Below are 26,374 nucleotides of genomic sequence, written 5' to 3' on the forward strand. Positions count from 1 at the left end.
AATGTAAGTGTGTGTGTGTGTGTGTGTGTGTGTGTGTGTGTTTGGGAGAGAGAGAGGGAACCCACATTTGCTTTGGGAACAGACACTGAGCCCGTTTCAGCAGAACTGAGGGAGAGGCCGAGCGGGTGGAGTGAACTGTGACTACTGATGGTGTGTGGTGGAGGATTGACGCACACACATAAAGACATACAAATTATTATTGACAACTACAACTGAAAATCTGAACAAGATGACATTTATTTCATCTTTACTCTTAAGCTCTGTAAGTAAAAACAACAGTTACAAATATACAGTTTTATATCCTTATATTTTCCAGAACTTTTCCTGCCAACCCCCTTGAAAAATATATAGATCTAGAAAATGTGCGAATGAGCATGATGACATTTCAACCACGTAATGGACGCAAAACAGAGAATACAAAACAAAAAGAATATAAATAACTCAGGGTGAAGAGGAGGTTCCAAACACAGAGAAGACGCTGAAGGTGTCGACTTGGAAAGACAATGATGTCGGAGAGTTTTTGGTGTTGATGCGCTGATATCAAAAAACGTGATTTCCACAGACTTGTTTTTACATTACAGGCCTCCTGCTCAGTCCATTTGTGGATGTTTTCCTGTTGTTGTAAATGCGTTTGACCCGAACAATCTTCTGCTGTGTGTGTGAAAGGCAATCCTCCGGCAAAATATCTGGACCCAATTTTCCTGACTTCATATCTGAAAGCGGTTTAAAAAGAACGCAGCCCCAGTCTGTATCCACTGGTCTGGGTTCAGTCCGCAGGGCAGGCAGAGGTGCGTGACCACCTTCACTCGCTCTGAGCTGCTGTACAGAGGCAGCCACATGGTCTCCTCTGTCCCAGCCGAGTCAGCAGCAGACGCCTACGATTGAACATTAAATACACAAATTAATAGATGTATTCACAGTTAGTCTGTAACTAAAGTATTACAATGATAAATTATTGATATATCCAAAGATCCACAAGTAAGGTTCAGCAACTGAGGAATGTTTCAGTGTATCCAGTTGTGCAGAAATCTCAGTTTTGAATAACCAATCATTTTTTTATTACGCTGTTACACAAACTAGTGCAGAGATGATCAGTCAAATAATTGATTTATCAATTTACAGAAAACTACTAGGCTACCCCTTTGGTTATTGATAAATTATTTGAGGCCTTTTCTAGCAAAGAATGCAAAACTGATTGACAACAATGATATTGTTTTAAAAAGAACTGTCATCAGTTTGTCATCAGTTCATATCATCATAAACTGATGATCTTTGAGCTGTAGACAAAACAAAAAATTATAAATACGTTTGCATAGTGTCTGAAAAAGTGTGACGTGCATTTTTCTCCCTGTAACTTGGTGCAAATTAGATCTGGATCTAGTGGATTTAAATGGGGACCGTTGGGCCTTGGCAGAGGTATGCACAATTATTATGTGATTTAATCAGTAGTTAGTTGCCACCCGACTGATGTGCTGATGTTTTAAACACAATTACATACCTGTGGAACCCAGGCCATGTGGCAGGGCGGCACCGCTGATACACTGGGAGAATTGTGTTGATTCTCACAAAGACGGACACCATCAAAACTACAACCCTCCAACTGCAGACCTCCAACCTTAAAACAAGAAGAGACAGAGAGAGAGAGAAATTAGGTGAGAGGAGGAGAGGGCGTCAGGCGGACAGACTTCGCTGTCGCCACATTAAGAGGCGTATGTGTGTCAGTGAAATCAGTCCAGTGACTCAGGGATTTTCCACAGTGGGCCAGACAAAAAACAAAGAGGAAAGTCTGGCATCAAGTCAGATAAAAACAAGTGACGACTAAATCACCATAATCTGAGGGAGAGTAGACGAAAGAGGGAGCGAAAGGCAAATTCAGAAAAAGCTGCATTGTGTTTGTGTGTGTGTGTGAGTGTGTGTTCATAGAAGAGAGCTAGTTGCCTCTCAACAATTATCCCCTTTCTCTTCGACTGTCAGATGTCTGAGTGTTTCCCTTGACGCCCTGCAGCTGCAGCCTCTCTCTAAGCACCCACACCCTTCGCCTCTCTCTCTCTATTTGTATGTTTAAAGTTCACGTCGAATCGTGCCCAGTTTTATTGGCTCGACAGAAATGAAACTAAATCCTTGGAGTATTGAAATTGCAGACGATATAATTATATCACCCTCAAATCAGAGCCCGAAAGGCAGAGAAATGAAGAGCGGGAGTGGGTTTGTGCAGTGGGTATGAGCTCCCTGTTCTTCAGTTGTAGGAATTTCTGTCTGTCAAATGGATCAAAAAGCAACAAGGGAGCAGAGATTACAGCTGTCAGAGGCACAGACTCTCTAATGGATGTGGTGAAAACTTTTCTTTATTTCTATCTCACTCTTTTCTCCATTCTTTCAGAGTCAGCCTTCTCATCTGGATCCAAATACTATTCCAACAATGTTATATTACCTCGGTCAAGGTCTTTATCTTTCAGTTTGTTAGCAGGATTATGCAAAAACCAACTGGACAGATAACCATGACATTTGGTGTAATGCTGCAGTGTGGGTCGAGGAGGAACCCACTGAATTCAGATCAAGGATCCCCCCCTCCCCCCCCACTTTCTTTAACTTGTTTAAAACTCATTACTCATGGACCTTGATGAAAAAAGTGAGGCATTTTTAAAAGACATTTATGAGTGGGTGGAATAAAAATCTGGATCCAACTGTGGTTTCATGAGGGGACTGTTAGGCCTTGGCAGAGGTATGCACTCTGCTGAGTGCTATTCTAGTTACATTACATTCATCACTCAAGCTGCTTTCAGACATGCACTGAACTCCGGAGATCCTACTGAGGGGTATATGTGAGGACGCAAATGTCCGACTTAGAGCCCTGGAGTTTATGAAGACTTTCTCTGGCCAGCTTCCGAGTTAAAAGGTTCAGAGAAACTTCGGAGGAGCTGATGTGAGAACACAGCAGGAGATCCTCCGTAGGATTCACCCTGAGTGAATAGGCGGGATGACTAACTGTCTAACACGCAAAAATATAAAGAAAATAAAAACCACAAAAACAAATAAAATATCTCAGGATTGCAAAGAAAAGTAATGCAGGTTGAAGATCTTCAGACGTTGTCTGAAAATGGCTTCAGTTCCAGTCTGTCTCTTTTAAAGTGTCCTGTATTTTGCAGTGACATAGCAGCAGTATGCTTCCACTGTCTGGACACATGATCTGTGGCTTGAGTTGTAATTGTACCTTCACTTGCAGTTTGGCCTGTGCAATGGGACTCCTCCATGTTGAGACAAACACCAAACTATCCATTGAACAACCCATGGACCTAAAAACCAAAAAGATATGGTTAACTTCAGCATTCATGCTCTTTACATGGAGAGTAACGCCTGCAGTTTCAGTGTTACCTGGCTGTTTCCTGTCTCAGGGCATTAAGGAAGGTATCAGGGTGGAAGAGCTCAGACAGATCCAGGGTGTCTGAAAGAAGAGCTTGTCGACCTGCACGCTCCACCCAACTCTGTGCGGACAAACGTACACAGACAGACACACAAAGTATTGTACCATAAGAAAATTAGCACGAGATAACAGAGAAATTGGGAATTAATTCAGTTTTACGCAGGAGTCAGGTGGAACATTTAGAGGGTCTGTTAAATATAATGACAATAAACAAAATTTTCCTCATCTGACACAAACAGAGTCGACTCTGTTTGGTTACAGAAAATACACACAGTTGATGTTTGTGCTGTATAAAACTCTTTAAACTTACGTAGAGAATGTGATATGTGTCAGTCAGTGCTGATTTCTGAGTCAGTGTGTACTTGTAAATGAGAGATTAAAAAAAGAGCTACCTATTCTGCAAGCAAAACTTAAAGCCAATAAAATGTGTAACAACTGCTTAATTTCCAACACTTCAGTTCACTTTTAAGTCTCTTGTTCAAAATGGGACAGACAAAAAACCCAAAACCTACACTGTTGCAGATCAAAGAACACAAACATGAGGAGTGAAACAAACATGAGGAGTGAATCTGAATGGCTCTGGACAGGAGCCCTCTATGTCTCTTAGTGTTGATCCATTTGTCGTTATTCAGCAACATCTGCTTTGAACAGGTGCACAGCCTCTATCTGTGTCACTGCAGAAACGAGTTACGTTCAATAAAAACAGCTCACGACTTCAGGTGAAATAACTCACAAAGAGATCCGCTATTATTTTGTATTTTGTTCTTTTTCTCTGGAGCACAACAACTGATATCACTGCCCTGATGACACTTGCAGCTGACAACACTAAGACAGATGGAGGCATATTTAAGCCGCAAGACTTTACCTAAGATTGAGGTTTAGTTCTTTCCTGGGCCTTTTTTTGCAGTTATTATTTGAATGTGTAGTTTTGTCTGAATCACCATAGAAACTAGAGGGATTTGGAGGTCGGCTGAAGTAAATTGCTGACAAATAAGGGCAGAGTGAGAAAACATCTGATCCAATCGCTTCTTTAAATGGAGTCGTTTTTAGTGCAGTGTCAGTCGGCACTGGCTTTATGCATAAATTGGGTTGAACATTATACCAAGGAAATAATACGCACAAATGAAAAACCCAAACCCACACACACAGAGGCACAGAGTTGAAGGCAGATGCGAGTGTGCACACACCATCATGCACAGAGAAAGCTATTTGGCTGATGTGTGTATAGGTATGCATAGTGTTTACTTGCATTACTGTATGTGTGAGAGCATTTGAGTGTTTTCAAGGTCGTCCTGCACGTCTGGGTGCAGTGCTGCACTGTTAGCTGTTTTCTTTTCCTTTTTTCTCTTCAGCAGCTCCACACAGCAGCAGCTCTGGCCGACTCCGCCTTTATTAGACTGATTAGCTTACAGGACACAGACACACTGCTAACAGAGATATCACTCAGTACCGAGCAGACAGTTAAGGACAGTGCAGCCTCCAGAGAGACACGCATGAGGACAGATGGAGAGCAGGTAGACAGGTAGGCCCGCAGACAGAGAGAGGAGCGAGTGAAGACAGACGGGAGAAATACGCACAAACAGATGTGTAGGCAGGAGGGCAGAGAGAGCGTGGCTCGCCCACACAAATAATGAAATGCCTCAAATTCACTAATAAATAAATAATTTCTGAATGTGTGTGTGTGTGTTGTGGTCTGCCAGAGCGTATTGAGTAAGGCATGCAGTCAGACACAGTGGAGAGGAGACAGAAAGTCATTTCAGCCAGAACCTTTGTTTCCTGGCACTAGCCAAAGGCTGGTACTTCCCAGAGCCTCATGATCTTATTTATGAAGTGCTTTTATAAACATTAGAATTTTTTGGTCAAAGCTTTAGTAACCAAATTGCCTAAATCCCTCTTAAACTATTTCAATCTGAGCCATAACTTTGAAGTAATCATTGTCATTCTGTACTGCAAAATCTGAGGCAAATACAGGATGTTTGAAGACCTCTGAGGTGAAAGGTCCTATTAAGAGAATTGTATACTATAAAACGCTGTAATATTAATCACTAGTAGTGGACAAGGCTCTCAGTAGGATATAAATGCATCGAGGATTTAAATGGATCCCTCAATCAGGATACTAATACTGATGAGAAAACTTTTCTTAAAGCTTCTTCACAAGGGCGTCTGGGTTTTGTAACAAAACCACTTAAAGTGCAGAAATGAAGTTGCTGTAACTGAACAGATATTTCACAATATGTCTTTTTTGGGGTGGAGATGCTTGATAAAAGCAGGCCTGTGTGAATGTCAGTCCCTGAATGTACCTGAATGGCGACAGCCCGTGTTACCACAGCTCTGAGGTACAGCATTGGCTCCTCTGGTCCCTCCCATTTGTTCTGCCATGTTGAAGGACACTGAAACACAAACAGGCACAAACATTATAAAATATATTGAGAGCCATTATGGAGAAATACAAACCCAAAAAATAAAAGTGTCAGCAAGAAAGCAAGAAAACCCTGTTTAGCAGCTAATGTCTGTTAAAAAAAATTATACATTTTTACTGCTGCTTGATTTGTGCCTTGGTTAATTCTTTTTTACACGCAGTCACTAAACTTAAAAGGGTGCATTCTTCAACCAAGGTAAATACTCTATCTTGCCCTATCCGAGCAGTGTTACTCATAAATTGTACTCATGTACTATTTTTTCCCGTGTGCTGTGAGCAGAACCATCTGCAATGTTATATGCAGCAGGCCTGCTCGGGCTCTCCTGCTATTGTCCATACAAATTTTACTGTCCACGCAAACAGTCAGACCTCATGGTTTCACCTGAGGTTGCCCATATACCCAGAAGTGACAGGAATTCAATGATTCATAGATTAAATGATGTCTGTGAGCAATTCTGCAGAAAAAGTGAAAATAAAATCTTTAGATTTACTCTTAAATGTAATCAGTTCTTCCTTGGGTCATGTTCCACTCACCCACAAACTTCCATGCAGACTGGTTCGGTGAAGTTTGTGTAATCTTAATAACTCACAAACCATCAAAGGCTGATGAGAACATATCATCCTTGGTGGAGGTAATTAAGTGATGCCCTGATAGTGAAGTGTGGAATGTGAAAAACATGTGACCTCAAATTGACCCGTACCAATGATGCATGTCATCCCCTTCTCCACCCTGTTTCCTGTCCCCTCTAACACACAAACAGATAACAAGCACAACGCTGGAGCCTGCATTCCATAAATACATTTAAACACAGTACTGTGTCGTAACCTAGGAGACCAAACACTGTGGTCTCGCTCAGACATAAGTGACAAATGTAATTTGTGTGTGTAGGTGGCAAAAGAACGCTACCCTGAGGAGACAAACTCTGGAGAAAGTAAGAGTTGCCTTTCTCACACACACACACGCACACACACACAAACACCGGCACACACACACACGCGCAGTGGGAGACCAAAGATTGAAAATTTTGATGTGATATTCAAGCTTTAAGTCATAATGAAACTAATAGGGAATTGATATTTCTCTCAGCTGTGAGTCAACCATTCAGTCAGTCTCCAGCTGTGTGTGTGTGTGTGTGTGTGTGTGTAACACTTTAGTGTGTGAGGAGATAAACATGAAGAGTTATATTGTGTTGCTGAAATGTCTTTGGTTGAAATACCAATGTCTACTCATGATAGGTTAGACAAGTTAATAATGACAGAAATCTCTAGAATTACCACCCTGCAGTTGTATGCCTCTGCCAACCAGTGCAGTTTCAGTCTACAAACATTTTTTTTACCAGACTCATATGAGGTCACCGTGATCTTTGATCTTGAACCACTGAAATTGAATCAGCTAATCTTTGAGTCCAAGATTTGAAGCGATTCCCTAAAGACAGAGTAGAGAAAAATGTGTTTTATGAGGTCACCGTGACCAAGGTGTTTGACCTCTCAACACCAAATTCTAATCACTTTAGGAGGTCAAGAGAACATTTGTACAAAATATGAAGAATTTTCTTAAGATATCTTATGACAGGGGCAATGGAGCTGATCCCTCCAGAGCAGTGCCTGCCACACTTTTACAATGTTATAACTCTGAGAGGTTCATTTTTCCAAATGTACATTATAAATCAGATCAACAGCTCTTTCTGTTCCTCTTCTCTGATTGAAACCAGGCTAATCAGTAATGGTTTGTTAAATCAACATCACTTGTTGTCATATATGTCAGCAGATGTCTGTATGTAATCAAATTTTAAATACACAGCGTCATCTAGAGAACAAATGTCAGACTGTATGGGATTCAATGGTAGAGCAGGGGTAATCCATTAAAATTCAGTGGTCCAGATAGAGAAACTTTCTTCAATCAAAGTACCAGGAAAATCACAATGTTGCATTACGATTCAGTGCAATGTACTTTGAAATATTATGTGTATCACAGCCACAGGCCGATACACACACACCAAACCAGAATGATTATAATGCAATTTGACTTAAACAATATTAAATGTGAGTTTTCACATTGAACTGGAGGGAATACTCCAATAAAAAAAGTAACGCCCCTTTTCTAATTTCAAATATACAATAAATTTGAAATATAACAAAGTAATTAATATTGGAAAAACAAAAATAAAGACTGTAAATTAAATGATTCTTGTTAACTAATATTCTTTTCACGAAATCCCTCTCATAGCCCCTTAATTCTTGTTCAGTGAGAAAAGTGAACTCTAGTTTGTCCTTTCAGGATTTGAAATCTGGACAGGATTGGAATAGTGTAATTTGACATTGTTGTCTTCAACATTTGCCACAGTCTTGGAACACATGAGATATACTGGTCTTGAACTGCCTGTTTAAAAAGAAAATATAAGAGTCTCATGAGTCTTGACTAAAATGTCCTCCTAAGAAAACCTATTCATATTTATGTATTTAAAAAGTTCAATTATTTATATATATTTATTATTGCCTTTAAAATATGTCTGCTATGATAGATACTGCAGAATGGTATTATTGTAAAATGTGCAATGTTGAGTTCTGACACACAGAAGCATTAGGCAAGAGGAGAGCTTTACTCTATTCTAATGCTAATGAGTGTTGGAAATAAAGAGTCTCATAGCATAGCACTCATACAAAATATAATACGAAACCACAATTTTAACAACCAAGTCAGGGTAAATTTGTTTAATCAAAATATTATTCAAATACAATTGTGGTTGCTTTGCTTCACTTTGTCACTGTGAGGTCTCTTCTTCTTAAGTGAGGAGAAAGTGGCTTCTTGTGTCGTCTTTTTGACACTGATGTAAAGCTTTGCCTATCAGGGCCACAAAAGTCATTCATTTTTAAACTGTACTGCTAGTTAACTTAGTTTGTGTTAAGGATTTGATGGTTTGGCAAAATGTACAGAAGCATCATCAAAGATAAGAGCTGCTGCAGCTTTTTCCAAGGTTACATAATGTTTTCAGCCAATGATATGCTATATTATTAATATACTTTTTTACATACTGTGATTTGCAGAAATACTAAATATCTGGGAGACGCTTACTTTCAGCCCAAACTAATATTTATGTACCATTATTAATCATCTTAATTTATAAAAAGTTAAAGTTGTACTGAACTTAAAAAGAACATTTGCTTGATTATCAAGCTCATGGGAAAGTAGTATTTTGACTAAGCCCAACACAGAGAGAGGGAATATTTTAACATGGATCATAGACATGATCATTAAGGAGAGAAGCTGTGCTCACTACGTTGGGTTATGGGAAGTGTTTCATCAGATGAATTCAATGGGGGAAAGAGGAAATAAGAGCTCATCTGTTTTATATACTGGGCTGTTACCTAGGTCAGCCAAACTGCACTACAAGGTGTCCTCATTTGTGGAAACTCATAACAGATGGACACTTAACGCAGAAATATGGAAATCATACATTTTTTATATCTCCTTTGGTTGATGTGAGTCCACTGGGTTCACTGTGACCGTGGGTTCTGATTTAATGTGGTGGGTATAGAGTTGATTAGAGTGACTGTATGGTTGTGGTGTTATTATGTAAAACATAATTATTTCTGTTTTTTTAGTTTCGCACATGAATAATTTTCTTTAATTTAAAACATGACAGTGGATATTATTTTGGTGAACTGCTCTTGTCTGTTACATAGGTCCATCAGGTTATGTTATCACCCTCTTCTGTCTGTTTGTTGATTTATTTGACAGCATGAGGACTCAAAAACTACTAACATTGATTGACACCAAACATGGTGGATGGGTGGAGCCTGAGCCTGGGAATAATCCAATAAATCTACACTTCAGATCCAGACTAATCATATGTATTTATGCAGATCAGGATCTATGGGTGAATTTGGTGCAACTAACCCTTACCCAAAAATCAGTCCTGATTCAGAGGAATGTTTCGCCTTGGTTGAGTTGAGATTCTGCATATAATGTCCATTTTATTTTTTTGTTTTGCTTATATTTGTTACATGAAAAGAAGCATGGTTAGAAGTATGGCAAAAATACTGTCAACACGGTATTGTGATTTTTACAAGTCAATTCTTTTAAGCCTATGTTTCCCCTCACCTGGGGAATCAAACTGAATATAATGAAGGGAACTTTTTTTTAATTTATTTTCACAATTTGATATAAAATATCAAATGTTTCCCACTGTATATAAGACAAGCACAAAGCAGCATGTATATATTTTCAGCGGCTCTCTCTTCTTACCTCTTGATTGAGCAAGGCAGTGGCCAGTTTCTGGACTTCAGGAGTCAGCAGCTGTGTCCCTCTGATGACCTTGCTCAGTGCAGCCAGGGATTTGTGGATACTCTGTGAAAACACTTGTATATTATTTCATATTCTGTGGCACATTTGAGGGGATGTGTAGCTGCAGAGTCATTAATCATTTGATTGCAGAGTTGTCGTTCCTATGACTAAATGTCTGATGTACTGTAATTGTGGCATGAGATGTTGTTAGTAATCTTTGTTATTTGATTTAAAAAAAAGGTTTTAGAGATTCTTGAACCAGAAGAAAAATCCCTCATATGCAATGGTACATAAGTTACTATATTAAAACTATAATACAGTAATGTTTAGGCCTTTTTCATTATGACAATGTACATTTGAGATTCCTATGATAACAGTCACATACACTATGTTATATGCTCCTACAAACATCTATTACACAATAAGGTGATTTACATAATCTGGCCTCTTATGATTCACACTCATTTCGTGCATCTTCATGAAGCAAAGCCCACTTTCCATCGCTCTTACCATTTTTATAGATCCATCTCATTTATATAACAAGGTACACACTATTATATTTGATGACAGCCACCAATGGTAAGTGAGCACAACCCACAGATAAGTAACTTTTAATGATTCAAAATTATACAATCCTACAAATCTAAAAAAGATTTATTTTTAGCAAACCTGGACCAAGCGGATAGCATTGAACTGCTCCAGAGCGATGAATGACAAGACTGGGGACCCATGACCCTCTGCAGGCAGAGCCACCTTCTGATGGATCAGTGTAGAGCCCTGATAGAAGGACAAGACACAGAGAGCACATAAGCCCCATGAAAGAAGATTAAATAGATAGAATAGATACATACAGTGGATAGACAGAGTAGATACTGTATACTGTATAATGACGGATAGAGAGGGCCAACGAGAGATATGAAACTGTCATGTTAAAATACATAATCTTACAAGACTGACACTGCATTTTATTAAGGGAGACCATTTATTTTACTCAAGAAACATAAATACTGTACTTGGTCCTTTCACAACAAGAAGATGTAACCAAACAGGAAACTGTTTCTCTCTGTCTCCAGAGTAAACCAAGACCACAATTTGTTCACATTAGTTACCACAGAAATCTACTGTAGGTACACCAAGTGCTTATGAAAAGGGAAGAATACAAATGTCGATATTTTGTTGTATTATGTTGCAGATATCACACTCTGTACTAGCGCCCTATTTTGTTTTCCCACACAAATGCTCAGCAAGAGGCAAAGGAGGAAGGACGGGGAGAGGAATGGTGGGTCTGTTGGATAGAGGAGTGGAGACAATGGAAAGTGAGAGATGAATAAGATGTGAAAAAAAAGCTGTTGGGGTGTTATTCAGCTTGTCTACGGCTCTGCTATTGTCTCTATTCAAAAATGTGACTAAACAGCCAAATAAACACTTTCTGCTGTCTCATGAGTCTCGCCTCCATCCAGACTGAATACAGATTTACCAAAATAAATACAATAATTTCTCTATACACAGTTTATACACACACACACGCGCACACAAATGCATCCAGATAAATACATCAGGTCATACACACACATACAGTGTATACAGTATCACAGACTGTATGTAAAAATGGACAGCATGACGGCTCCCCAGAGGTAAAAGAAAAGCATTTTGATTGCCACCTGGTGGCTGGCTGCAGTAGAGGTCATAGACCCTCCTCTTTCATGTTAGGGGATGGGACATGGACCAAACTAAAAAGTCAAAGTAAAAAACAAATTGTTTCTCAGGGAAGGTTTCTGTCATTTTTGTTTTTATCACACTGTTTCTTGATAGCAGGAGGATATGGAGACGTGTCATCCATCTCTACATTCAGTCTATGGTACACAATCATACAGCTGTGCACTGACATTAACATTAACCTCCATAGGCTCATAATGAACATGCAAAAACACGAAGCTCAAGCTCCACATTGTGGCAAAAAATAGCCACTGACAGTCCAACACGGAGTTCACTGACAACAAAGGGCCCGTTAATTGAAAGCAGCCAGACAAGGATTGTGATCTATGGGAGAGCTAGCTGGTGATACAGCGACAACCATTAATCATTCAATCATTCCCCTTTCAGTAAATAGGAAATAAAACTGTGCCTGCGAGGGACTGAGAATATAAGTCGGAGAGGGGGAGAGAGAAAGAGAGGAATAGGCACACATGAGAGAGGGAAGGGAGAGCTAGAAGGTTCGTAAATTACAGCATGAGAGTGAATATGAGAGCGGCAGAGTAAGGCAACAGGAATATGGTGGCTAAATTATTTAATGTGGAGGTAGATGTCCTTTTGATTTGAAAGGGGCTGGTCTCCAGGCAACCACACATGGTAGAGCTACGTGGCCCACAGCAAGCCAGTGGCTATCGCACACCGTGCTCAATTAGACTCTACTAATTTCCAATTAGCTTTCAAAGCTTTTAATTTAGATTAGTTGCTGCTGCACGGGCAATGTAAAAACATGATTTTGCATGCAAATAAAGACTCGTGTGGAACTATCAAAGAATACAAAGAAGTAAAGAGGAGGGAAAATCAAACAGTGTTTTTCCTCCTATTCAAGCGTTAACACTCAGCAGGTTGTGTGAGTTGTATGACCAAACGGCTGAGAATACGTAAATATTTAGCAAATATTAGAGATTTGGACAGTAAAGCAAAGAGCAGAGAGAAATTAATATATGATCTCCAGCAATCGTACACTGTGTTCTTGTGATTCCAATTCCAATTTCATTGCATGAGGTCAAGAGTCATGGAGGAGACACTAGGAGAACTTTATAACAGAGCATGATGAAATTAAGTTCAAATTAATAGAGAAAGCTTTGGAGAGTGGTCTGCAGAATTTACATAAATGTAAGAGCAGTTTGTGATCTCTCATCTTAGAGAGAGAAAGAGTTAAAAGAAAATAAACAAAAAAAATAAAGAACTGACCTGGTTGATTTTCTTCCACAAGTTAAGGACAGGTGAAAGTCCATTCGACCAGAGCTCCCTGTCAAACTTGGACCCAGTTGCTACTGGGCGGCTCAGGACACGCAGCTGCGAAATCACCTGTGAAAAAATCAGTTATAAACACAAGCAAATTGTCCAACTAAACAAAAGTGTTATAGACAAAAAAAAAATGTGTCTGTTGCATCCATAATTGTAAAAAGTTTCCCCACAATAAAGCTTGATTTCCATACTGTTGACAACTTCCTTCATATAATTCAGAAATAGATGATCATAAAAGATACATTTGCAACATCACACTCCTGTGAAAGCTTATGTCTTCTGTCAAAAAATATTAAATGGAATAAATACGCACTTTTCAAATTTTAGCTAAATCTACAAATTTAACATAAACACAAGAAAAAGTTTTTGAAAAAAATCACTAATAGCTCTTGAAAGCCTGATAAAAAATGTCTACATATCTGGTGGCTACACTCTCTCACACTTTTCAGGTCTGGAAATATTAGTGTAAAAAGGTCCAGAACCCAAACACATCTCCTATCAGCACCTTACACACCTTATCAAACATGCTTAGCTTTTATCCAGACACAGTGAGTGTGTGCGTTTGTGCAGTTTTGTGTGACTCTGTGTGTGTGTGTGTTGCAGGGGAGGCAAAGTGTCTGATAAATGGCTTTCATTCGGTCCAGGAGAACTCTTTACTAACACCTGCTTTATCTTCTCTGCTCAGGAGGGAAAGCGTGTGTGTGTGTGTGTGCAAGTAAATGTATGCAAGTTTTTATGGAAGAAAGAGAGAGAGAGAGAGAGAGAGAGAGGGAGGGAGAGAGAGGAAGAAAGAAAGGGGGAGGGAAGGATAAAAACAGATAGCTAATCTAGAACTTCATCCTGATGAATAAATGGGAGCAGCTGAGATGGTGATTTGAAATACATTGGGGTTCAAATGTATTGAAAGATATTAAGATTTATTCTTATCTCAACCAGCGACGACCAGGCAGAGGCTGCATTTACTGTCATAACCGACTGGGAAGTGAAATGTTACCAGACAATGTCGCTGTGCAAGGAAGTCCATTTTAATCTCGCTGGGTGCAGTCAAATGAGGTGAGGCTTTCACTTTAAATCAGTGTAATCCAGGATTGTGGATCAGAGTTTTATAATTTGAATAACATTTCTCATGGTCTTAGTCAAGAGGATAATCAATGAAAATAAATACAGAGCAGAGTTTTAAAGATATTTGACAACATTTTTTCATTATGAATATAAGATAAGCATGAAATAGGGAGAGAGAATGAGGAAGATTTCGCAGCAAAGGGCGAGGTGGGAACTGAACCGGCAACCGCTGCAGGAGGCTATGTGGGCCCCCTCCCACTGAGCAGAATTTCTTTTTTTGTTAAAAAAACAGATATTGATGCTGCTATACCAAAATATATGAACTAAATATTTATTCAAAATACACTTTATGGTTTGAGCAATTGCTTATTTACTTACCTTATGACAAAATGCCAATGATTGATTTCCACTTTTGGGTTTCTACTACATGCTTATGTCATTCATCTCTTATCCCAATTCCATCATCATCATAGGGGTGCCTCCTTCTATGCGGCCCCTTAGAACACGAGGGCTGAGCCAAAATGACATGGGGTGGTCTACAGAGGATTTCTGTGATCACATATCCTACACTTGTCCCGCCCTTAGTGCTGTCACAAAGTAACAGAGCTGAAGTTCTGACATGAAGAAAGTTTGAATGCCCCTTTTTTAACACGTGTACCATTAGCTGTTTGGTTGGTTAGGTCTGATACTTAAGAATTGGATGTCTCGTCGCTTGCCAGCGCCATTTCCTCGGTTCGTCAAAGACGCGCAATCAATCCTGGGATCGGTTGGCCCGAGAGAGATCCTACTGTTGGAGCCTGGGTTTCACGAGGTGGAACAACACATTTGTTGGCCACATTTAGAGGCCACTGTGATACTATCGTTCTTCAGTTGCAGCCTCTGAAGGATGCCGCCCCTGAATTAAGGCACAGCTGGTGAGTCTGTAAGTGAAAGAGAATCCTCTCTTGATATTTCAGACCATTCTGACCCATCAATAAACTCGTCATTTATTTTGAAATGACATCCACCAAAACCAGGGATCATACCACTGAAGTTTAGTGCCCAACCCACAACAGCCTATGGGGAGAGAGAAAGCCATGAAGGGGGGGAAAGGGGGGTGACAGAGAGAGAGGGAGAAAGAAAGAGCATGAAAGTGAATGACAAATGACAGTCTGGGGGAGAAAGAGACAATGACATATGGGGGAGATAGGAGGAGAGACACACACGGACACTTGTGGGAGTTGTGTGGATGACACTAGGTCGGGGGTTCCTGTGATCAGTGGACCACACTGACAATATGAATGGACAAAATGCATCATCACCCACACAGGGACTACACACACAAGCTGTAATGTTCTGTATGGTTGCTGATGATAATTACACAGAAAGCTTTTTTGTTCCATGAGCAGCTCTGTTATGAAAGCAGTGATTTTTCTCTTGTTATTCAGTAAATACTGTATGTTACATCGAGTGGGAATCATGCTGGAGACAAACAAGAGGTTGGTTGCAATAACTGAGCAGGGCAGTCAGCCGCTTTTTACTTTTCATCCTGTTCATATTGTTTTTATACCTTTGATACATTTCTTTTGATGCAATCTCTCTTACACACACGCACACACACACACAAACAAACACACACACAAACACACACATAACCATGGCATATATCTCACACATTTGACATGTGTGAGACTGTTGCGTTGAGTTTCATCAGAATCTGCAGTGGCCATCAACACAAACTCGTACACACGTGCAAGTGGGCGGACACACACACACACAAACAGACACACACACACACACACACGCACACGAACACACAGCATTGATCCTACGTTGCTTAACTTAGTTTCCTTGCCTCTAATCCACTGCCTCTCAACTTTCTTGTGCATAACCCCAATTCTGTGTTCTGATTGAAACCTAATATGTAGAAGTGACATTTTTAATTATCTTATTCATTTTATATGACACTCGTATGAATATATGCTATTCAGCTACATTAAAACAGGCTACTGGTTTTTCTTGTCGTAGCTGATCTGGGTATAAATCCTGGAGGTTACACGTGCCCCATTTAAACAAATCCATGTTTAGAAATCCGCTCTAACCTACACATCTAACCACAACCTCTTGACCAAACACTCTCTAAACAGATCATCTTTTCCATTTTTGGCAGACTGTTGAACATTGCACTGTACTGAGAGATATCTTATTGCTGCAGTCTACACATTTTAAAAATCGATTGACGCAACGCCACATATTGACCATAATAATACAACCTTGACAACGATAAAAGCAGACATGATCTCTCCACTGTGATGGATTACCCATCTGAACCCGCCTTCACGTCTCTGGAAGGTGAATTTTAGTTCGTAGTGAAGTAAATTGAAACGGATGTCTGCCTGGTATAAGGCTTTAACCTTAAATTGAAGTCCTGACCCTAAAAAAAACTGCTTTCATGTCTCCAGAATGGAAGGGACTGCCGGCAACGTGACTGTGGCTATGTGGGTTTGTTTAAAGGATACAAGCACACATGTGTATAAAGTCAAACACCAACACACAGACACACACATACACAAAGATAACCACATACAGTGTAACTGCAGGTTTCAACTGTAATCTAGTCGAATAATCACTTCTATAATTCAAGTATTTAGGCGTTAAATTGACACAGAATGGCTGCCAGAGTAAAAGACTGAGACTTCAGTTTTGGCAGGACCTGCTTGTTTGACCTGACTCAATTAGTGGAGCTCTGTTTAAAGCTTTATAAATTGGAAAACACCAGTGTGTGTAGAGGGCAGCCTCACTTGCTGATACACATAGTCAGTCAGTATAACTTAATAGGCCTTATTCTGACATGTTCTGAAATATCTGATCACACCAGGTTTCAAAATGCATCCTGAATGTGACTCTTGTGACCAAATCTCACTTCCCTGCTCTATTTGCACTGTTCGAAAGGTCAAATGATGTTGTTTTTAACCCGTCGGATTTGACAGATGTGTCCGTTGTCACTATGTGTGTGTTTGTGTGTGTGTGTGCGAGCTGAGTGAATCAACAAGATTTGTGCAGGTGTGTGTGTGCTAAGCAGTTGCACCTGGGAGCTGATGATTCTTTGGGAAGATCTCTCTATGTTGGCAGGCAAACCAAAGAATGCAGGCCTGTCGTCCTCTGGGAGATGCTCTATCATGCTGCGGTAGTCCTGAGAAGACACATGCAGGTCACACACAGAGATGTTTAAGTTTAGTAACATAGATACAAAGAGTAAATGTGAAAGGGAGATGTTAATATGATGTCATGGTTCTCAGACAATAGACAAACCCTACAACAGTTTTACATTTCCATGCAAGATATGCTGCAGACCTGCAGGTAATTCGGTATTGTCTTTAATTGGTTGTGTTGTTAGATCCTTATTTTGTAAAAACATTCCCTTGGCACAACCAAAGACTACATTTCCGAAATATAGATTTCATTTAGACTTATTTAAAAAAACGATCTCTCTTTGGCTGTGCAGTATGCTTACATACTCATAATGGGACGTCCATGACCAGGCATCTGATAAACTGTTGTTGGTATATATGCCCACATCTTTTTTTAAGTCTATACTAAGCTACATTCACAGAATATAAACTATATGCACAACAATACCAAAGCAAAAATCGCAGGAAACAAATCACATTTATTTGTAGTTGCTACTTTATAAACTAACTTAAAATGAAGCTAACACAAGACAGGCTAATGAAATTTCGATACAATGCAGAAGACAAACACTAAATCCAGTCGATGGAGAGCTTTAATTGATTACCATTTTCCTTTTTGCCAATGCACTTGGGACTATTAGGGTATGCATTCAAGACATTGCACCTTAACTATTCAGTATAACAAGAGAGTAGTGCTCTGTATCTAGAATTAATTCCTCTAACATGTATAGGAGCCCTTCAACATCTCTGCCTGCAATGCTTAATAAGGTTTGTTGCTTTCTAACTGTGTGTTAAGCCACTGTGTCATCCTGACAACCTACCAATATGCTGCAAGAAGCTGGGAGGCTGATCTGAGGTGGAAGGAAGCGTGTTCCTCCGCTGCTCTTCCTCTGAGCAGCGGAGAGGGAGGGTGAGAGGAGTCGTGCTGAGAAGAACTGCTCCAGGTAAGAACGTAGGATGCGGAGGTCAGACGGGTTGTCGATGCGTCCACCGTAGATGGCACTCTCCAGCAGGCCGTGGACAAACTCCCACTGGAATGATTTACCACCTTGGAAGTACCAAGACAACACAGGTACATGTAGAAAGCTATAATCATTTGTATGACAGAACAACTGTGCTGACATTCACACATGCATCCTCAGAAAGGAAAGGAGACAGAACAGAGGGTACGTGGGCACATATATACAACAGGCATTGAAATGCAAATGCTGACTTTTTCAGGTCATGCTCTATCACGGGTGGTGTTCATATAAGAGGTAAATGATTGACAACTCCACAGATTCCACTTTTTATTACCACGTGAGTTGTATTGAGATGAACAATTGAGCAGGTCTATCAAATGCATTGTTACCAGCTCTCTTACCTTCAAAAAGGCTGTCAATGATCTCAAATCCAGCGCGGAGGTCCGACATGGAAAACTCATAGAACTTAGTCCAACCCTGGCAAAAGCAGAGAGGAGGGGAAATAAATACAATTACTATACATTCATGTCACTGCTTGCATGAGTGTTATTTTTAGTTTGAAAACCACAGAGTAACAGATGCCATTCAGAGTCACACATTTCTTTCTCTGTCCTCCACCTACATTTCTTGTCAACCTTATAACAACGGTATAAGTGAGCCTTACATGAGCCTTAAATCACGTTTGAATTTTTTTTTCTTTAGTTGTTGTGAGACCTGCACTCCGGGAAACATCCAGACCATTGGGTCCGGACTTTCTCCGAACTGTGTCTTTCACATATGAGCTATGCAGCCCGAGGTTGGGTCGGACACGCTTATGAAGTCACGTGTTTTTGTTCAGAGCACATTGACATTTGTATTGTTTTATTCAGTGTTGCATTCCTCACATTTCAGGAACGTCAATGCGCCTACTTGCTCACTGTGAGATCTCTGGGCATAATCCTCTTATATTATCACATGGTCTCACTTAGACATCCAGAGAATGTCCAGGGCCTCCCACTCAGAAATTTAGAAATTTTCATACAAACTGATGAAATGCAGTGGCTCTCATGTTCAGGGTAAATATCCATCAGCAATAGTACATTCACACATATTTACTTGATTTTCTCAAATGTAACAGTTACAAGAAACTGTATTACACCTTTCAGACACCTAGTGCAACCAATATTTTTTAATACAGTCCAAAAATAATGCTGCAATAAATTGCTGAAGGGGAAAACTCTACTTGCGGAAGAGTGAAGACTACTGCATATTACCAACTAATTACCATTCACTGTCTTTATCTTTAATGCATCTAGTCTACAGCGAAACTCAAACGCATCCTTGTGTTTGTGCCTGTGCTACATGAATGTAACAGTAATACCAGGTCTGAACCTTTAAATTAAGGTTTTTTAACATAGGCATACAAAAAGTATGACAACACGGAGAGACTAAATTAGAAATTGGATGGAGGACAGTGGATGAAGCGAGGAAAGGACTGAGTAATGGGGGATGAAAGGAGCTGTGACTGTTTCAGTAATGAGACTATCATGTTTTTGGAACAGACACCACATTACAATCGCAAATGACAACACTTACCAGACATTCAGTGATTAAGAGAAAGAAAGAGAAAGAGAGAAACAGGGCAATGGTGGTCGGGAGGGATACTGGTAAAACGAAAAGTAGGAGACAGAGAAGGAAGCAGAGGGAATATATAGAAGGAAGAACAGGACCACAGACCCATGTGCGATTTACAAGACACACAAATGCTGTATGTTATGTGGGTCTACATTGTCCTGTTGGGCAACCAATTTATTTATTTTTTCTCTGCAAAGGGGGCAATGATTAAGAGAGAGCATTGGGACAGAGCCTGGGGACATAGGAGAGACAGCGAGAGAAGAAACTAGAGTGCATTTAATTAGACATACATGTTATATGCTTCTCCCTTGGGTTCTCTGTTACTGGGAGGGCTCTGATTGTTTGTTGGTAAGCACCCCCCTCCAAAAAACTTCCCGCTGTAACCAGTGGCGGCTGGTGACATTTTTTTGGGGGGGGGCGCACTTGGGCGGCGCGGTTTAAATAGCCCACCGCAATGAGAAAAAAAAAACTCCGGGGTGCTCCGGGGACCTCCGGTCCGCTCCGGGGAGGTGCTCCGGTGCTCCGGGAGGTGCTCCGGTCGCCGGGACGTCCCCGGGGACGGTCCCGGCCCGGTCCCGGACCTCCCCGGGGATGTGCTCCGGGAGGTGCTCCGGTCGCCGGGACGTCCCCGGGGACGGTCCCGGCCCGGTCCCGGACCTCCCCGGGGAGGTGCTCCGGGAGGTGCTCCGGTCCCCGGGGGGACGGTCCGGAGGAGCACGTCCCCATGCACGTTAACATGTGGTTAAAAATTTCAGCTGATTATTACTGATCGATAAAACTACACACACGACACAGTAAACAACAATGCTTCTATCTGTCCACTGTCTGTCCTCTACCTGTCTCACTCAGTGCTCCGGGACCGGAGCTGCACCTCCGTGCAGATTAAAAGTATCTGCTAACTATGCAGCTCCTGTAGATCAGTGATAAGGTCTCTGATTGGACAGTCCTGTCAGCATGATGTATAAGAAACCCTTTCATTGGCTGTAGGCGCAAGTGAAGTGCGCCCATGGCTCGAACTGTCATCCGCCATTGAGAAGCTGTCCTTGCTCAAATGTTCCTGCCCCTTTTGTTGGCTTCCATAGACTTCCACTTGCCCGGCGCCCACAGGGAGGAGTGGCTTCTCTCTCAGTGATAATGAATGGCAAATATATTACCAAATATAATATATTAAGTGGTTTTGACAGGGGTTTACGGTCTCCGGCACACATTTAACGCTTTAAAACAGTACATTTCTTATTAAATTATTTGATATATAATGTTTTTTGACATGTCATTTTTTTTTTTTTTTTTTTTTTTTTCATCTCAAAATTGTAGGGTGGGCGGCGCCCCAGCGCCCTGTATGACGAACCGCCACTGGCTGTAACTGCAAACATTTCTTATTACTCGATTAAACAATTTGACTGCTCTGTGGCATCACTGCTGTACACACACACATACACTCGGACAAATGAGTCCCAGTGCAGCATAACACTCTGCCACACACTGGCATGCTTGTTAAAGGAGCTGTTAAAGTTGACAAGAGGAAACATGACACAGCAAACTGCAGCAAGAAGCAAGTAATTACAGGTGCAAGCACATCTTCTATCGCCTGTGTAAAAATGTGTCCATATCTCTGTCTAATGATGCTCAATGACAAGCAAAACAGCACTGATAAACAAACCTCAAAGATTCAAGAAGCTTTATTTACTTAATACCATTACTTCCTAGACTGTGTATAGATAGACAACACATTTCCACTTCCTCTTGTTGTACAAATGTACAATGAAGTCGAAACATCAAAGTCCCACAGACTTACCACAACATTTGTGTTATAAGAAAACATAAACAATCTTCGAGAAAATTTGATTTTACGTGTACTTTCACTTTTTTAGTTTAGTCCATGTCCCATCCACTAACATAGAGGAGGCAAGGGTTCAACAGGAAGCACTCACGATGATTTGGCTTCACTCTCCGGAACTGTACGTCTCATATACAGTCTACACTTCCGAAATGTTCTGTTGTAAGAACACATTGTGAGAAAGCAAAATGTGATTATGTGGTTTTCAAGATTTTGGTGGGGACAAGCTACGACTGGATATCAGATCTCAATGTTTGCCTAAAGACAATGTGTCTGTTTGTATTTGGTAGAAGTGAGTGCTCCCTAACTATATAATACACTGGACATCATAAGGCAGTTATGTAAAGTGCACTTTGTTTAGAAAACATTCAAACAAACCCTTCCATGCTTCTGTTACTCACTGCACAATATGAAGGCAGCACCACACTGGCTTACTAAAATAAGGAGATACATTGTGTCTCCTTATTAAAACTTGTCTGTACAGCATGTCATGCTGTGTTTACTGTTGTTCTGGACAGCCACAGTCCAAAGCAGGGTGAAAATCTTGCTCCCATACAGCAAGATTTGTGATAATGGTTTTAACATGGAGATAACTCAATTTTTTGATAGTCCCTTCTAAAAAAGGTTTCACCAAAGGGTTTGTAAAGGGAAAGGATGAGGAGAGGGGACTGCTCCAAAGTCTTTTTTTGCATATGTTCTTAGTCGTGTTGACGAACAGGTAAAATGACTGCAAGAGCTTACATTTACAGTTGCACAGACACAAACATAGCCATACACACACACACACACTCACATATACCAAGAATTCTTTCAGTGGCACAACATAATGAGGACACTGGTCTATGACTGGACTATGCTGGTCAGTTAGGACAAAGATCATTGATCTTTGAGGTACTTTTTCCTTTACCCTTTCAGTAGATGTCCATACAAACAGACTGTGACTTTTACTGTGCAGTGAAAATACACAAAACTGAATATCATTTTAGAATTTTGTCAGATCCAGGAAGGGCCACTACACTCAAATGTATATGTATAGATTTATACAAGGAACATCAACATCAACTTGCACAATTAATTACCTGGGTGGAACCAGCAAGGTCCTGTAATGTACATTTGACTAAATACAGCTTACATGTAAAATACCAAGAAGCTTCAGGATGATATTTAAGCACATTGTCATTCTTTTTGATATAATGCATATGTACAAAAGTAAGTTGTTCACATTTTTGTGCATTTTCGTTCTGCTTCAACTGTTCTTTTGTTCCTTTAAACAGCATTGTAAACCTACAGCATAGTTGGATTTATTGTCCTGATATGGATCTGCAGAGCTATGACCAGTTTGGTTCATATTGGTGTGTATTTGTATTTTACCTGTGGTATGTAGTTGCGTCTCTCTTGGCAGACAGCATGGAACCAGGCCAGACAGAACAGAGACTGAGCTCTGGCCAGGACGCCTCCTAAACACAAACAATCGACAGCATATCACAACCCGATTAATGACAATAATTAATCAATTATCAGAGTGTCTTTGTTTTACAATCAGTAAGAAAAGTTACTTATTTTTAATTATTCATCAACACGCTGTTTTCTGTTAGAGTTCTTGAAACTTAGGGGATGCTTAGCTGTTTCTGCTTTTAAGAAATCTCAAAACTGGCTGACAAAGAAGATACATTGAGAGATGTGAGATGAACTGGAAAAGAGAAGAGAAGAGAAGAGAAGAGAAAAAATTGGACAACCTTTACTGATCTGCTCAGGAGTCCACGACTCATACGTCCTCAGCAGATTCTTCTTCAACCCAGGAGGAGCCTGGAGATGGGAAAAGAAAGGGGATTAGATATACAGACAGGGAGAGAAAAAGTTGAGGGAGGGTAAGTGGGGGGAGTCCAGGTGACTACAAGGACACCAAAGCTATGACACAACCAGCATCCCAACTTTTAGGTTGTGAGGGACATTTAAAAATGAGATAGTAAAAAATATTTCTCCCATCCCTCTTTAATCTGTTTTCCAGGGAGGATGAATAACATCAAAACAGATAAAGTTGTCTACACCATGCTGAATCAGTTTGACTCCACAAACAGCAGTTACACTGCAGGCCAGCTGTTAAGGTGTGCAACTGTTTCATGTGAGCTTCCATTATTGGGAGACTGTGAGACTGAATTGGGAGAATTTATAATCCAAACATCACCAAGTGATCCCCTTAATCAGATATGTGTGCCTGGCAAGACATAAGAGAAGGTGTGAAAGCCGTTCAGGGTTTGTGTCATGTTGATTCTGTTCAGTCTGCTTTGTGTTCTGTGTTTCTTAGTCAAAGGACCAGCAAATATTGGATCACATGAAAAAGCATTTCTCTTATTTCCAAATTCTGATTTTACAGTAACAAAATATGAGACTGGTCTGACAAGGTGGAGAAACTGGATTAGCAAAGAGGAAGGAAGAGCAATCATATAAAGGGAGAGAAGTCCTTCACTGAATGCAAAAGACAAGTTGATGTTTACTGTAGGTCACTTGGATCAAACATTAATGTCAGAGAGCTACAAGGAAATCCTATTAACACAGTGTAAAAGCATTGTTTGGTCAGGGATGGACACTCAATAACAATTATACCCAGGACCGTCGTGTGAATGTCTGTCGCCCTAGGCAGAAAAAATGTATACTGGCCCTCTTTTTGCATCACATACCAGCAACAACACACAAACGCCAATATGCCATATACATAAAGTGCTAGTGCATTAGATCAGTGCAATCTAGGGCAACGCTAGTAAGCTCAAAGTGCCAAGTAAGCTCAAAGTGCCAACAGTATTAAAGTATGCATGATACAATATGCAGGCATTTTGCGGATCCATATCATGAGTCAAGGCAGCACATAACTATTTTTCAAATAATCTAATTTTAAATAACAAAATCTCTCCTACTTGTTCAGTTTTTTATTGGGATGGTTATGATGTAGGTGACAAACTTATGACCATGTATTTAGTTATTAATCAAGGGTTTCAAGAATCCAGATCCTCCGTCACTTTGACACTGAGTCCTGACTGTATGCGTTGTACCGAGCCGTAAAATACTGACGACAAATTTTTCATGAGGTTTAAATGCAGCCTCATAAACTCTCGTGCGTATCAAACAAACTCTAAGTTGCTTCATGTACTGATCAGGTCCTGATAACTAGTGATGAGTGTATTAGTTAAAGGGAGAGCAGGTCAGAGTGGAGGAGGAAACAGGAACAAAGTCCAACCTTCTAAAAAATTCAGCCTTTTTGCTACTGTCTGAGACAAAAAAATGATATTCATCAAACTGTGCAGATGTGGAGAAGCTCTGTGTTTCCACTGTTCTTCAACAAACTCACTGACCGGGTACTTCACGTGAACGCTCCTCTGATCTCACTGTGTCCCTCTAAGCGAGTGAGTGGGGGGGCTGCCCGGGGTCTGTGTGTGTGTGTGCATGTGGAGCACACACACACATTTTCTCACGCTCCCCGGGTTTCACATGATGGCCCATATGATGATGACTCAATAAACGTGAGAGGCGTTCAACTGATTTGTTCAGTTCAGCGTTTCGCCTAGTTCGCCTCTATGGACGCGCCGGCAGGGATTATACCACAGTGATGAACAGAACCACAGCCCATTACAGAGAATGATGTCTGTGCTCTTTTATATGAACTAAATCCTTCAGTGACAGTGATAGAGTGTATAAATCTGTAAACAAATTCAGCCTTTTCCTAATGCCTAAGACAAGATGTTGTTCCTCTGAAAAGGATTTATCAAACTGTGCAAATGAAAAAACATTATATATATAGAGAGATATTTCTCTGTTCATTTGACCCATCTGTCAACAATATGCTCTTTTTATGTTACAAACAATGAGTAAACGTTGAGATCAGTTCACACATTTTTAGCTTGCTTAACATTTGGTAGCTCCATCTGGAGGTTTTGATAACACACAGTCCATAATGAATATGTACTAATTTTGCCAGATTCACTACATATGTTATCAAGTCTAGTGTAGTAAATGTATTTGCAAGGCGCAAACCTTTTTTAATATCCCACATCCCAGACCGTCTAAATTTAACTTATTTCAGCAGCCGCAGAACAGTTTCACCTCAGATACCTCTTTCCAGGGCCGGGTCTAGACAGGCATGTATGAGGGGGCAGCCACAAATCTTGAGGGGGCATTGTGCTTTATTATATTATTATTATTATAAATTGGGATTTAGTTTGAGGGGGCACAACATTTATTTGAGGGGGCCAGGCCCCCTCTTGCCCCTGCCTAGACCCGGCCCTGCCTCTTTCTATACTTTTTTATCTCACATGAAGTAACTTGATTCTAGTTCTAGTGTAGGATCTGACATCGTGTTTGTATGTAGTAGTATTAGTATGCAATGTCATGTGCTTTAAGCTCACATTTATTACTATTAACACTACTATTGCAAAGGACTATTGATTTTAGCTTTGACAGATTAGCGATTAACATTCTCTTTTCTTGCAGTCAAGGAATGATATATCAAAGGGTCTTGGTTCCCACTGGGGGATGCATTCAGGATGTGTGTGCATACTTATAAGGAATGTCAGTAAGTTTTCGCCCATGAGATTGTTTGTGTGTGTGTGTTT

General features: G+C 40.4%; 1 protein-coding gene across 1 annotated transcript in view; it reads right to left on the minus strand.

Annotated features, from left to right (window-relative positions):
• Positions 1 to 219: 219 nt before the first annotated feature.
• Positions 220 to 26,374, minus strand: part of dync2h1 (dynein cytoplasmic 2 heavy chain 1) — a 99,632-nt gene continuing 73,477 nt past the window's right edge. The window contains exons 82-94 of the mRNA XM_061073760.1: positions 23,507 to 23,576; positions 23,142 to 23,227; positions 18,721 to 18,796; positions 18,179 to 18,405; positions 17,255 to 17,359; positions 13,069 to 13,185; positions 10,795 to 10,902; positions 10,087 to 10,188; positions 5,722 to 5,811; positions 3,373 to 3,482; positions 3,212 to 3,293; positions 1,499 to 1,615; positions 220 to 875 (exon numbers count right to left, since the gene is read on the minus strand). Of these exons, the coding sequence (XP_060929743.1) occupies positions 708 to 875; positions 1,499 to 1,615; positions 3,212 to 3,293; positions 3,373 to 3,482; positions 5,722 to 5,811; positions 10,087 to 10,188; positions 10,795 to 10,902; positions 13,069 to 13,185; positions 17,255 to 17,359; positions 18,179 to 18,405; positions 18,721 to 18,796; positions 23,142 to 23,227; positions 23,507 to 23,576 (1,458 nt within the window). The 3' untranslated portion in view covers positions 220 to 707. The remainder of the gene's footprint in view (positions 876 to 1,498; positions 1,616 to 3,211; positions 3,294 to 3,372; positions 3,483 to 5,721; positions 5,812 to 10,086; positions 10,189 to 10,794; positions 10,903 to 13,068; positions 13,186 to 17,254; positions 17,360 to 18,178; positions 18,406 to 18,720; positions 18,797 to 23,141; positions 23,228 to 23,506; positions 23,577 to 26,374) is intronic.

The sequence above is a fragment of the Limanda limanda genome, chromosome 6 (assembly GCF_963576545.1).
Source record: "Limanda limanda chromosome 6, fLimLim1.1, whole genome shotgun sequence".
NCBI classification, from domain to species: domain Eukaryota; kingdom Metazoa; phylum Chordata; class Actinopteri; order Pleuronectiformes; family Pleuronectidae; genus Limanda; species Limanda limanda.